Source organism: Solea solea, chromosome 4 (genome assembly GCF_958295425.1).
Source record: "Solea solea chromosome 4, fSolSol10.1, whole genome shotgun sequence".
NCBI lineage: Eukaryota > Metazoa > Chordata > Actinopteri > Pleuronectiformes > Soleidae > Solea > Solea solea.
Window position 1 is genome coordinate 9,740,846 of NC_081137.1, and position 15,385 is coordinate 9,756,230.

General features: G+C 38.6%; 1 protein-coding gene across 2 annotated transcripts; it reads right to left on the bottom strand.

The window, feature by feature from the left end:
- Nucleotides 1-1,734: 1,734 nt before the first annotated feature.
- LOC131458826 (myelin protein zero-like protein 2) lies at nt 1,735-14,986 on the bottom strand. 2 transcript variants are annotated; one of them, XM_058628115.1, is made up of 5 exons: nt 14,752-14,986; nt 10,519-10,688; nt 8,880-9,090; nt 8,529-8,697; nt 1,735-2,715 (listed from the first exon to the last, which is right to left on the bottom strand). In XM_058628115.1, the coding sequence occupies exons 1-5, from the start codon at nt 14,804-14,806 to the stop codon at nt 2,676-2,678; spliced, it is 645 nt and encodes a 214-aa protein (XP_058484098.1). In that variant the 5' UTR covers nt 14,807-14,986; the 3' UTR covers nt 1,735-2,675. The 2 variants fall into 2 exon arrangements, with proteins under 2 accessions (XP_058484098.1, XP_058484097.1); XM_058628114.1 differs by lacking the exon at nt 1,735-2,715 and adding an exon at nt 5,643-7,526.
- Nucleotides 14,987-15,385: the final 399 nt, after the last annotated feature.

Below are 15,385 nucleotides of genomic sequence, written 5' to 3' on the forward strand. Positions count from 1 at the left end.
AGCTCCCCCTTTTCTCTCTCTCTGCCTCCCCCCTCTGTTCCCCCTCCCTTACCTGCCTCCCCTCTGCTACTCTCACCCTCCTCCCCATCTCGTGCCTCTGGGCGTGTATGCAGACTCTCACCGGAGTGTTTGTGAAGATCACAGGAAAGTTCTGCACTGCAGGTTGAGGAGGAGGGGGAGAGGAGGAGGAGGCTGGATAATGCAGCCCCAGGGCCGAGTCACACTCCATTCACAGACAGGTTCTGTCACTGACAGCATCAACACTCAGCAGACTCACAAGAAGAAAAGAGACTCACAGAGTTACTATCTTTTCTTGCTAATACAATTTAAAATGGTTGCTTCTTTTATTCTATCTTATTTCTGCTCTCCTCTCCTCTCCTCTCCCCTCCTCTCCTCTCCTCTCCTCTCCTCTCCTCTCCTCTCCTCTCCTCTCCTCTCCCCTCCTCTCTGGTGTCCCATTCAAAACCTGGAAGGTCAAACTGTCATGTTAATCATATGCACTGCTTATTTTCTTGTGATGCAACTGTAAGTGCATTATGATGTCTATTATTTTTCTCCTTTTTAAAATATCCAAACACAATCACTCAACAACAGCTCTTGTCTGCATAATTCGCTGCAGGACACGATGGAGGAACTGCTTAGCTCAGAGGTTCCGGATCTGATTAGTCACTTTTAGACCTGACTCATATTGCATTCATACACTCAGAGAGTTGTCAGTCAGAGTCTGTAAAGAGAAACCGACTATGCAGTCATTTTGGCCTATTGGTAGGATTTTATTAGAAAGGAAAATTGTGAATGGTTAAAACTGAGAGAATGTGACAGAGTTTGCAATCCTAATTACTGAACAGTCACAAAGGCACGACTACACATTAACTTTGGCTCTCTCCTTTCCAAACATCAAAGTCACAAAATAACACAGTGAAACTGAGTGTTGGGATGTATCATTAATACATTTTTCTATAGAGTTTGGTGTAGTGGTCATTAAGACTAGAGAAACACTTTATAAATACACACCATTTACAATTAAGCCTATCAGCTCCAAAAAACTGTCTGCATTTCTCAGTGTAACGGTATTTAGATTGTGTGTCAGCTATAGCTTTACATTCCCATGTAGTGCATAGGCAAGTGCTAGTAAAGCAAGATGACTAAAGGTTGGAGGATAACAAATACAGTAGAAAAGCTCCCACAAAAGGTTCCAGAAGTTACTCTTATTGCTTATATAGTATTGCTTGACAGAGCCAGTTTTTAGATGAAGGAAGCAGCATACAAATAATGTTACATTGTTCACTCAGACCAAGCAGTAATTCATTAATTTATTCAATCTTCTGCTTTATCCTCCACATGAAGGACACTGGGGGCTGGAGCCAATCCCAACTGACATAGGGCAGAATGTGGGGTCTCACCCTGGACAGGTCACTGGGGTCTCACCCTCACAACTATGGTCAATTTAGAGTGTCCAATTAACCTCTGCATGTTTTTGTACAGGACACAGGTAACCCTAACTCAGAAAGGCCAGAACCAGGACGCAAAACCGGCAAACATCTTGCTTGCTAGCCACCTGCTCCACCGTGTGGCCCCCAATAGTCAACAATGAAATCAAAATCAGTTAAATAACAAGGTCACACTTTACAATAAGGGCACATAATGAACATAGGAAACGCTGTAATAAGCATTTAGAAACTGCTTGTTAATGTTTTAACTAATCATTTATTAATGTTATTCCAGTTAATTAAATTTTTGATTATTATTCAATAGTTTATGAAGCTACTGATAACATCAGTTAACACAGTGATAACTTTTTACAGAATAAGCATTGCTTAACCATTGTTAAACTTTATCAAGGCTCCTTGTGACCTTTAATACGAAGTGGGCTGTGTATCACTTAACTTAACAAGACTTCACAAATATATAAACATGCTAAATAAGTCTTATGCAAGCATCTAGTAACCATTGTTAATCTTTATTAATGTTCAATGTGAGCCTTAAACATCCATCCATTATCTACCGCTTTATCCTCCACTGGAGGGTTGCAGGGGTGCTGTGCCAATCTCAGCTGACATAGGGCGATAGGCGGGGTTCACCCTGGACAGTTCGCCAGTCCTTCACAGGGCCACACACATAGAGACAAACAACCATTCACATCCACACCTATGTTCAATTTAGAGTGACCAATTTACCTAATCCCTATGTTGCATGTTTTTGGACTGTGGGAGGAAGCCAGAGAACCCGGAGAAAACCCACACACACACGGAACATGCAAACTCCATGCAGAAAGGCCCATGTTCTAACCGGGCTTGAGCTTCTAGCTGCAAAGGCAAGAGCGCTAACCACTATAGGAGCATTAATAAAGGTTAACTATGGTTAAATGGTTAGTTAAAACATGTATTAACTCTTAATAAATGCTCATAATAACATGAATAATTAATGTAATTATTGTAAAGTGTTACCAATAAGATTTAGAGACTGACCTTAGTGATCATCTGCAGGGTGAATAGCCCTAACTAGACTAACAACCAGTGTTTGTGGTAATCTGGTGGAGTGATCCATGGTGACAAGGAAGGTGGGGGAGTGGTGTGGGATGACAGAAGTAGAAGGTTGTTTCATGGGTGTGGAGCTTTAAGTAATAGATAGTGGCTGGACTGCAGGCTCACTGCTCTCCTCTTCATGCCCCTCCACTAGAGTATCAATGCAGCAGCTGTGGGAACTCTTCCAGAACTGCAAGAGAAAAAAAACAAAACATTTTGCTGCAGAAAGGCAGGGTGCTGCTGTGGAGTGGAGGCAAGTATAAATACACAGACAGCAGGACCGTGAACAGTCATCCTACTACGTGTGTTTGCTCACAGTTTACATGTAGATGTACCCTTAACCTTTAAAACATAGCTGAGTCAGCTGCTGCAGCAACATGCCTGCTGCCCCAGATAGACAAGGACACACATATTATGCTGTGTTCCATTTACATCACAACTCAGAAGTCAGAGCTAGGATTGACATCCTCTCTGAGTTCACAGCATTCCACAGAGAAGTCAGGAAAAAAACACCACAAACATGCTATTAACTGTAAAAGTATCAGTGTTTGTCTGTCGTCAGCCACCTTGGAATACTAACTTGGAGTACATGAAGTTGCTTTCCAAGATGGAAATTTGAGTTCAGGTGACTTTTCTATGTAAAGCCCTATGGCCTCAGAAATTCCAATGGAATGCAGTATCACTACTGTAGACCAGTGTGTTCATATAGAAAGACAACAAATATTCACCGGTGAAGAAGCATCCCAACCTTTGAAGTACCAGTGTATTGCTTGAAGAAGGGTCAAACAGTAAATGTTACATACAAATGAGCTGTTTTATAATCATTCAATTTCATTGTCACAATGATAATTTTTAAATGGCAATGTAACCAAATCTAAGCCATGCAGAGGTGAAAAAAATATTTCTTTCTTTCACATCTGGAGTCAAATATTATAATAACATAATAAAGTGAATCTGTCTATCACAGGTTAGACAAAATACATAAGAGGCTAAGCTGTGTGATTCAGCCTCCAAATCCCAGCTCTCAGCAGATAAGATGCAGAGGCAGAATTCCTCCAGAAAAGATAAAGAAATGAGCAGTGCTGACCGAGCCATACCAATTAATGGTGCCAAACCAATTAACACATGCTGCTGCCCAAAGACACATGGCATGCAGACTAGCGGAGCTGGGAATCAAACCCACAACCTTCAAGTCAAACAGAGACTAGCCTCAAATAAAACCTTTTTCTAAAGAAACCTTCAGTCTTGTGATCTTTTGACCTCTGCAGAAACTTCAGTCTAACCTGCGATGTGTTACATACATGATGGCAAATGCAATGGTTTCATCTCATTACATTACATTACATGTCATTTAGCAGACGCTTTTATCCAAAGCAACTTACAATAAGTGCATTTAAACATTTGGGTACAAACAAGAGCTAGAAGTAAGTAAGAGCTTCAAGTAAGCCAAACTATAAAGTGCTAGTCATAAGTGCGATGTATAAGCAAGTTTTTTTTTTGTTTTTTGTATATATTTTTTTACGTCATCGTCTTGGTTGAGGTAGAGTCGGAAGAAATGTGTTTTTAGTCGGCGGCGAAAGAAGAAATTGATACCATCTCAACAATAAAAAGGGTTATGGACACATTGGCACAGGGGTGGCCAACCACTCAGAGACTTAGGGCCAAATGTTTTACAGTGTTACTGCAAAGAGCCACATCATACAGACGGGCACACATGAACATCCCCCGTCCCTTCTTCTCACCCTCTCTCTCTCTCCCTCACACACACAGACACAGACCTCTGCTCAGCCAGATTTACTGTAAATGTCACACACCAACGACATGACAGAATGACTTGCCATTTCGTTCAACAAAAAATATAAACTCTCCCAATCTATTAAAAACGTCCTGTGTTCATCTTTTTGTATTTTATTTTTGTTTTGTTGTCCTGTTCCCTACCATTTTCAGTGCGGATTTGACACAAATTGTTTACTCAACAATGAGGTTTTCCCTCGTGCATGTGCACGTTTGATATTGAACTAAGGCGAACATGCGTACACATATACTGTACATGAAAAAACAAATATGATAAACACATAAGGTGATATGATTATTAATCGATTACTAAATTAATCAACAACTATTTTGATATCGGTTCAAAGCTTTTTTCATGATTAAAAAAAGATTTCTGATTGTTTAAACTTCTTAAATGTGAGTATTTTGCTCTGGATAACAAAGAAATCATTAAATGTTAATCATTTTGGTTTGTGGAAAAAACAAGACATTTGAGAACATCATCATTTCCGGGTTTGACTAACACCAATCAACATTTTTAAAGGTTTTTTGATATTTTATGGACCAAACGATTAATCGAAAAATAATCGTTAGTTGCAGCTCTATATACTCAAGTTTGTGATGTCGATATTGGACACAAAAAGTGGTATCATGCCATCCCTAGAAATAACATGTATAGCAATACTATCTCCTTATTATCACATTATTACAATTGATTTGACCAAACTATAACCTGGAAATGACATTAGAAACTAAGTGAAATGGACATGGAATGTAAACTGTTATATGTGGAGAAGCATTAATGTCAGGTTTGTGTCATCTCAGACAGGTTGTCACTTGTCCCACAGTATTATTGCCCCTGGGGTCTGTAATAAAAGTAGCTTTGAAACACAGTCTTTCCCAGTTCATTGTGTGATCGATGCCTTGACAAAGAGACCCTTACTTCAGAAATAACTAGATTCCTCAGAAGGTTTACTTTCAGCCATTAATTGGTATGGCTCGGTCAGCACTGCTCATTTCTTTATCTTTTCTGGAGGAATTCTGCCTCTGCATCTTATCTGCTGAGAGCTGGGATTTGGAGGCTGAATCACACAGCTTAGCCTCTTATGTATTTTTATTATGGCAGATTTGCCAACCTCTGACGCAGGACCCTAACCTTGGCTTAAGCAGGCAACATTAAAGGCTAACGTTCTCTGAGTTAAAAGTCACACAGAAATGAACCAACAGGGAAAAAAAATCCATACCACCAGGGTGGTCATGAATGTATGTCCTGTGTGGTTTTGTAGTTTTTATTGACTCCATTCTTCCAGTGGGTAAGCAATTCAACTGTAGTCTGTATTTATATTTTTCCATTTTCCATTTACAATAAAAAAGGCCAAGCAAGTCATTTCACAATTTTGAAATATGTAAATTATGTAGATCTATAGACCATGGTCTGGTTGCATTATTGTATTTGAAAAAGTAGTTGAATATTATTAAAGCATGAGCTCAATGCCCTTTTCAGGACCAGGAAGTGTGACAAATAAAGGAGTGGCAGCGGGTTGGTATGTCTGGACAGTCTGCTCACCTCAAGACATGATCTGTTGCCACACCTGATATGTTTTTATATATATGTATACATATAAAAAATATATATTTTGAAAGGTTACAACTTAGAAACATGTGGCACATTCGGGACATTAAAACATTTTAAACTTTGGTTTACATTTACACTATGTACAAAAATCAAAACAGAAAATCACACATATGCAGTGTTGCCGACGCAATTACAAAATGATTTGATTATCACTCATACATCTTACTCTGGATTCTCTGGAAATTTAAAAGAAATGACAACACCCATTCTCTCATTTCATTCATCAACACTCAATAACTAAAATCCGCTCTCACTGAAGATTTAGCTTTGTCTCAGCCACTGCATTAAGGCCTTTAATGAACAGAAGAAACGTGGCAGTGAGTCATATGCATAAACAGTGCGTGCATACGTGCGTGGAAGTTCAATTGAACAGGCTCTGTACAAAAATCTATAGTTCATTTATAAAACATTAAAATTCATGAATTTCCTTGCTGTTCTAGACAATACATTTCCAGCAGCGGCTGCATGTAAACAGTCAAATTACCACATGTGCATCAATCTATGCCAGTAAATGAGAGCAACATTTTACAAAGTATGTTAAAAGACCTTGAGGAAAACTACTACATTTGAATAAAACAGTGTTACTCAGTGTTACGCAACATGAAATCCAAAAACAATTTCCTCATGTTAGGAATGAGGAGGATAGAAGAATGAAGGACAACTTCGAACTGTGATTATGAACCTCGAAATGTGGAGGGCAGCACTACCCCCTCAGCGTACAGGCTGATGGAAATTATTATTAATAGAATTAGATGGATGGATTTGAACAGTTCAAATTGTAGGAGTAAAACAAATCTTGGATTATGAAAAACAATCAAACAAAAAAGCACAATCCTCCCAAACCTCTCTAGCATTCTCCATATCCCAGCTTGTAGTTTAAAGTTACATTTGGGGATGCAACTTACAATTATTTTCATAATCAACAATCTTCCTGACGTCAATGTAGGCTTCAGGGTTTTGACACAGATAAAGAAATAATCAGAAAAAAAAGCAGCTGCAATGAAAAACTATTTTAAACCTTTCCATCGTGAATCCAATGCCAGACCAATGAAGAACACTGTAAGAAATTAGACAGTAGGCAGGATGTTTTGGTGTTACCGATCAAACATCGCATAATAACCTATTTTTATTAGTGTAAGTGCACTACAGATACAAAATGCATTGGAAACTAATATTGTTTAAGAAATGTTAATTTACTCACAACTTCTTAAAAAGCAAATAAACCAAAATAAAAGAGAGAAAAGGTCTGACTCATCTGATGAGAGTTGCCATCCCAAAACCTTAGCGTTTAAATAACCAGTGGATGAAAAGCAACTGCCAACTCTTTCCCTAGTGACCCTACTGCAGCTTTAATTAATTTCACAAAGCCTGGTGCTGTAATAGTAAATGAGACTCTCATCAACTCTTAATCATCACCACCGTCATCATCGTCGTCATCATCATCATCATCATCATCATCATCATCATCTTCCTCTTCGCCATCCTCCTCCTCATCATCATCTCCACTGCTGGGCTCAAACTCTTCATCGTCTGAACTTTCAGCTTCTTTCTTCCCTCTCACAAGTGTCAGATGAGCTGCCTCTGCCGGTGTGCTGACCCCGCCCCCACAAGACAAGTTCAGTTAATATGAACAGATGGGCGATTTAAGGTGAATGATGAGGCAAATGGAAAAGTGCAGCAAATAAATGGCCCACATTGGTTTACGTCAGCAAACATTCGCTGTCAAAATACCATAAAGAATACAATACCCACAATCCTTGGCTTGAAGTAAACCCAGCCAGAGTACCACAGAGAATTGATGTACAGCTTCTTTCAGGCGACCAAAACAAGAGTTCATGAACATTTCTCCACCAAAACCACTGTGGTTCTCTTAGGATTAATACAAATATTCACCTGTGTTCACGGATCAGAGTGACACACACTGTTAAGCAGAGGGAAGTTTACACCAAGAAAAACAGTTCATCTGTTCTTATCTGCAATATCCTGAAAAATGCATCCCTCAACAGCAGGAGAGAGAGAGCATACATGGATATATGAGTCAATTCACCACAGCAGTATCATGTCTCAAGTGCTACTGTGCTCTTTGAAATGATATAAACAAGAATTACTTTGATATCAATTGAACAGTTCTATAAAAACTCACAATAAAACAAGTAATGATTAAAAACAAATACAAAACATGTAACTGATTGTTCCATGGATTTTTGATAAAAGAGAAAACCAATACCAGCACTAATAAGTGCAGTCAGCACTGCTGTTGGGAATTAAGGTTAATGAACCAGATTATAGGACCACACAAAAAACTCTATCCATATTTACATCTTCAAAAAATAATGTTACCACCAATGTAAAAACATATAAATTGATATGTAAAAATATGGCATGACAACAAATTGGATTTGTGGTACATTGCAGAAAGAATACTGAAGATAATAAACTAGAATGATATGTGAGAGGTTCACATTAGAGGAGCAAAGACAGAAGAGAAAGACACCTTCCCAGCTTCAACTTAGATTAGGCTCTTCCAACAGAGTGGACCCGCACAGCTAATCAGACTCCACACCAGTCCCGAAAAGAAGCTCTGTGGCTCTCACCACACAGCTGGGTCCTTCCACTCCTGCTCCCGAGGGTGCAGCTCTATGTCGCTGTCCATGCGCCTCTTCCTGCAGAACTTCACTGCCACAACAATGCCGAGCAGGATCAGGATTAGACCACAGGCAATTCCAACTATGAGCGCCAGCATGCTGATCTCAGAGAAAGAAACTGAAAGTGATGGGACCAAAAAGCATGATCAATAATGAGAGAGGGTGAAAGCAGTGTGAGGAGAGCAAAAACACAAAACATTATTTTGGTAGAACATTTCAGTGGCTTAATCATAATCGCAAATCATTGCTGACTATGAGTCAATACAGAGTTATTGAAGTATGCTGTGTTGCAAGTTTTACCTTTGTTGACAACTTTAAGCATGATTTCTCCATTACTGCCATGCACATCTGGACGGTTGCGCACCTGGCAGATGAATGTACCGTTAAAGGTTGGAGGCACCTCATGCAGGGTGATGGAGGCGTCCTTTTTCATTATATCACCTGACCACACAGCATGGCCTTTGAAACGCCCATGCTGGGGAGGGTATGGTACCTCCTGGTAGTAAAACACCTGAGACAAAGACACACACACATGTAATACATACAGATAATGAGTGTATGAGTCCATTCACACTAACAAGCATGATAAAGCTCATAGCTCCCTCAGAAGCAGTACTACAGTAGTCTGTGGGGTGATTTTGCCATAGTAGTCAAGTCAAGGTAAGTGAGTTGCAGTTTTTTCTGACTTCTTAGCTAAACTTGGAGGTGATGTCACCCCCAAGTTGCGAGTTCCGATGTGAATGGAACGCAGCCTTCTTATGATCCAGGTCACATGACACCATAATAATGTAAATGGTCTGAATTTTACATAGAGCTTTTCTAGTCTTGTGATTATCTAGTCTTTACACTACAGTTTTGCCATTCACCCATTCACTAACAGCACATCAGCATATTTTTTTTTTTTATCATTCCCATTCATATACTACAGTTACAGCCATGAGAAGCAACCTGGTGGTAAGTGTCATGCACATCACTATGTAGAGAGGAGCCAGGGGTTGAACACCTACTACCTTCTGGTTAAAAGGTAACCCGCTTTATCACCGACCCACCACCTCTGCCCCCAAAAAAGAGCGCTATCACTGAATGTGCTCATACTTTAGGTGAACTGAAAAGATCAAATTGCACCTGCTGAATGTGAGAGTTGTTCACTTTCACAGGACTAAATGATGTTCATGTGCTACAAAGACCAACTTCTAGTCATAACAAAAACTGACAGGAGCACATGCAGCTTCTTAAAGTAACAGTACAGTTGTATTTAAGAGTAGTTGTATAAGGCACTTATAAACAAACAGCCTTAATCTCACCGTATGCACCCCTGACTGGCGCCACAAACTACTTCAGAGACACATCTACATGGAAAATGGCAAAAAAAAAAACTGAAAACGATCTTTTCAAAAAACATCCCTGTAAAAATGGCATAGTTTCAGGAAATATCTCCGTCCACACGAAACGACTCAAAGCTCTGTAGTTCATATGCCAGCACTGTAGTTGCGCTGTAATGATATACCAAAAAAGAGAAGAAGACGTAAACATTAGATATAAGAAACCTGGCGCCTTTTTTTAATTTTTAAATGATGTCTGATGATGTATATGTATATGTATATGATGTCATCCTTCTCCTAAAGGACTGTCTCTATGTGGATGGAATGCCTCTCCAGAAAAAACTGCTCCCCCGAACCTCACTAGCGCCCTGTACGCGTTACGTGTGCGCTTCGTGCGCAATTGGACAGAAAAAAAAACTGGTAGACACCCTATTCTCAGATCCTGGCTAAAGCCCTGGTACCGCATACAACCACAATTAAAGAAAAACAAACCTGTCAAACCTATTGACCATTTAAATTGTACAAGAACAAGAAAATGAAACCAAATCAAACATGATGGTCTTGAAACATAATTAAAACAAACATTAAAACAAGCTTTTATTTAGGTTCTTACATACCGACTCATCTGCTCCTGAGTTGATGGGGCGGAAGTTCCAAGACACGATGACTGACTGGGGCGTCACTGGGTGACTGGAGCTGAAGGTGCACTTCAGTTTCACATTTGTGCCATTCACTGCTTCCATTTCATTTGGAGTGTAAATATCTATTCCACTCACATGTCGTACCCCTGTGATAAAGACAAAGGGTGAGAAAGAAAACTCAGGGATGTGGATTTGTAGATTAGGGCATGAGAATATTGTTTTTTAAACAAAATAAGAATTCCGAGAAGAACTCAAATTCTGACTTTAATCTCAGAATTCAAGTTTTTTGTCTCACTTCCAGGATTACGGTAAGAGCTCTCACTTTAATCTCAGAATGTTCACTTTTTTTCCCACATGTGGCCCTAATCTTCTCCCATAGTTGGCTCTGCTGACTGCTCAGGTTACCGTCTCTTATTTCAAATCTCAGGTTCAAACAACAGCAGAGTCACTCACATATCAGTAATGTTGATGTGTTTATGTTTATTAAACAGATACGTCTTTGACAATTGAGAGGAAAGTAACTCCTGAGGATCTCTGTGTTTACAATTTATATAAACTCTATCATGTTTTATATTGACGTCAATTCTAAAGTTGCTGCTGAAGATTAAAGAAAGCCTGATTTCCTACTTACCAGCATGACATTACATAATTCCAACAACAAATTAGGTCAGCACCAAATAATCGATGAACTATTATGATCACCGATCAATTGGTGTGGGTTTTTTCAAATAATACAAACAACTTTACTTAAATGTGGATATTCCAATATTATTTGCATCATATAACAAAACAATATTGTATCCAATATTATGTGGATAAAACAAAACATACAATATATTAACGCTTTCAACATTTTCTCGACCCTAACCCTGCAACCTTTCAACAAATAAGAGATTAAATAACAAAAACAAAAACTGTGTTTTTTTCTCTCCACATCATTTAGTTATTTGTACACATGATAGACACAATAGCTGTGTTTTACAAAAACTTCTAAATCACTCTCACTGTCTACCACTTAATCCTCCACATGAAGGGTCGTGGGGATCTGGAGTCAATCCCTGCTGACATAGGGCAAAAAGCGTGGTACACCCTGGACCAGTCACTAGTTCATCACAGGACAAACACACAGAGACGATCAACCACTCACTCTAGGGTCAATTTAGAGTGTCCAATTAACCTCTGCATGATTTTGGAAGCTGAAGTACCTGGAAAAAAAAGCATGCACATACAGTATGGGGAGAACTCCATGCAGAAAAGCTCTCAAACAAAGTGGGATTTTAACTAGTGACCTTTTTGTTGTCCTGAATTATCAACTGTTGCCATGTTGATCAAAATGTATAACAGTGGTTTTCTGTAGAATAGTCTTACCCTACATAACATCCAAGCATTTCCTGTCATCACACGTAAAATGGTTGAACCAATCATCTACATTTTCTGCATTAGACCTTCACTCAGAGATGCAGCTAAACATTTAAAAGATTGAACAGGTTTCTAATCCATCATGTGCACTGTAATTTCAAAATCAGGCATTTGCTGCTGCAGGCATGGTGTTATAAGCTTGCCTGTCCTGACAGCTCCTCCATAACATTTGCAGGCTTTTGGAGCAAAGTAGAATCCAATGTTTCCATAAATGACAAATTCATACAATAAAGCATCACATTACTAACTAGAGAAGGCAATTTCTGAAGAAACTGGAAGAGATTGCTTCCTTCGGTACGAGCTGAAGCCAATTTGGCATGCTGCAGTGAATTGGTAAGAATGGGTAGCTGGAATTATAAATTCAAGTTAATTAAAATTAATTGAATATCTAAATGTCTAATTTTTGTAGAGCAGCACCACAGATGGGCTCACCATCGGAAGATTATTTTGATAGAGCTGTGGTTGTATGAGGTACTGACACATAATCAGAACTAGTTTCTGGCAAACACTGGGAACATGCTTAGACTAGTCAATGTGAACTACATTATGTGTCAACACCTCATGCAACCACACTTCAAAAAAAGCTGAACTATCCCTTTAATATTGTGGTCCCTTGTTTGAATGACTTGTGAATTTTCACATTTTGTCATTCAAACTCATTCAACTGACACCGAGGATGTATATCTACTAATCTGTGGACCGCAGCTCACGGTGTTAAGACTAAGAGGTCTGACTCATCTGTGAGAAACATTGCACCATAGTGTTTTTTTTAATTAAGTGAAGCAGCACAAAACAGGTGAGTGACAACAATGTGAGAGTGGACAAAAAACAAATGCCAGACGAACAATTAACTACGCTGGCCAGTTATTGCTATTGAAATGGCTTGTATGGCAATTTGTTTTCATGTGCGTGTTCCAGGAGGACTATCAAAAGTAACTGAAAAAAAAGAAAGAAAAAAGAGAAAAAAGGAAACAAAAGAGGGTAACAGAAAAGTAAATATAATAATAAAAACTTGAAGAATCCTTTTCTTCCACTCCACTGTAGTCCATTATAACAAAGATACATTTCACGACACTCATGCATACAGGCTACTTTTTGCAGAATGCCGATTAACAAACAAGCTCACACATGTTGCAAGCTGCGAGACTGCATCTCTAAATTTGGATGATTTTCTTCTCATGATTCTATTGACATTAACATTTCATAAGAGTGAATTGAAAATACTGGCCAAAAAGGGAGATCTCATTATTTGGGCACATAATGTTGCTGAAGCTTGACCTGAGCAACTGCAGCAACCCCAGTTCATAGCACTGCCCCCACAGGCTTGTACAGTAGGTACTAGGCATGATGGTTACTCTCTTCTTACCCTGACGTTTTTTTGGCCAGGCAGTGTAAATAAGTATAATTAATATTAGGAATGAGCTGATGCGATACTCTGTTCGATATTGGTGCGACTGGTCAAAATCACTAGATTGAATATCGGACGGATAAACATGTAAAAATATTCAGTGATCTGTATTTTTTTATAACTGAAACATGACTGAGTTGAGAAAAATGTTTGTTTGAAAAACAAAAGAAAGATGGATGCTGGACATGGCACACTGCTATTATGAATAAAGTACAATGACTCTCTCAAATGCAGAGATGGCAGAGAGAGAAGTTGAGATGAATCACATTGTTGATGTAGTTTTGGACTGATGTGTGTGTGCTCATGTTGGTGTATTTGTTTTTCATTTTTAGGGCCATGCATGAAGAAATAATATGTTTTGCCATGATTAGTTTAATCTCGACATGTCAAGTTTAAAGTAATACAGGGCAATATTTGTACTTTAACAAAAACATCATAATAATTGTTGTGTTTTATGGACTGGAGATGTGAGTATTTTTTTCTACTTTCCTCAGCCTCTCATCTGAGACGCATCACAGGTTCCAGTGTGCATGTGCATTACACTTTACATGCATGTATGCATAGATAAATAAAAGAAACACATGAATACCTTGTTTGTGTTGGTGTCTGTCTATCCTTATTTGTTAGTCATATTATTTGGGAAATAACAAACAATGCTGCATTGTGTTGGTCTAATGTGATTTGTATCCAATTGTTACAATTTTAAAATAACACCAACAGAGTTAATTTAACTAATCTTACAAACTCGCTGAGTTAAATTTACATCGATCACAATTGTATTGTATATTGTCCTAATCAGATTTAATGTTAAACTGACACATTTAATGATACTTTCACACTGTTGAATTGACTGTGTTGAAGAACACAGCATCCCTTTTGAGGTGTAACAGGTTAATGTTCTCACATTAAATTTAACAATTGCTCTTGGTGATTTGTGTCCAGTTACCATGTATAATTCTGCTTCAGTGAAGTTGTGTATACACACACACACACACATATGTATATATATATATATATGTGTGTGTGTATACATATATTAATTAATTGCTAATTAATTGCCAAATATACAATTAATTGGTTCCAGCCATCAGTGTATCGCAATAATTATCGATATCAAAAGATATTAAACTTTTTATATCTTGACAATGTTTTTGCGGCCTACACACAAGCAAGTTCACACATGCTACACTGTTTAAATTACTACTACGTGGTTTCACTACAACGGTTAAACCACATTACTCATAGAGTTTAATATGAATATTTGTTTTCAAAAATCACTCATGAACATCATTATTAACTAACCCACTGCTGACGCTTCGTTAACAGTGTACATTAAAAGTGTTATTCTCTCTCTCTCTCTCCAGGAAGTAGTTCACACTCACCTGTCACCAAGAGAAGCAGAGGCCATAATATCCGAAACATATGGTCCAACAACATTTATACTGACTTTCCTCTGTCACGGTCCCTTCATACAAGTTTGCAGACTGGACTCATGGAATCAATAAGGGAAAAGTTACGGTAAAAAAAACTCTGTCACCGTGAAACTTCACTTCGGTCTGTGTGGAAAAAGTAGCGAGTGACTCGCCCCTGAACGCACCTGGTAGGCGGGGTTTAGTCTATGCTCTTCCACTTCCACCTCTTGCATAACATGTCCGTGTGTGTTTGGATTCATAAACGCGCTTTTGCTTTGATTAACAAAGCCACCACTCGTGGCTCGTTGACTGGTACTACCTTGTGGCCACAGCTTGTATCACACACCATAGCCAGTCAACTGTTTTTTTATTTACAGCCGTAAGTCAACGTTGCATTGTTATGTGTTGCATTCAGGTGCTAATGTTGCTGGGTGAGCTGGAATCTGTGAAACAGCCTCCAGCTAATGACAATGACAATGCAGGACATAGCCTTCATTAATCAGACTTTATTTAAACAATGCGTACAAACAACCGAGGAAGCAAAAAGCAAAAAAGTATAATAATATAAATATAATATAAAATAATCACCGAAGAAATAATACAA

What these genes read in the sequence shown, in the direction of transcription:
- LOC131458826 (XM_058628114.1), bottom strand. Translation starts at nt 14,806, where the DNA reads ATGTTGTTGGACCATATGTTTCGGATATTATGGCCTCTGCTTCTCTTG. An exon ending in ACTCAGGAGCAGATGAGTCG is followed by an intron (nt 9,091 to 10,518) that starts GTATGTAAGAAC and finishes TCTTTGTCTCAG; the next exon opens with GTGTTTTACTACCAGGAGGT. An exon ending in TGGAAGGACCCAGCTGTGTG is followed by an intron (nt 7,527 to 8,528) that starts GTGAGAGCCACA and finishes GGGCGGGGTCAG; the next exon opens with CACACCGGCAGAGGCAGCTC.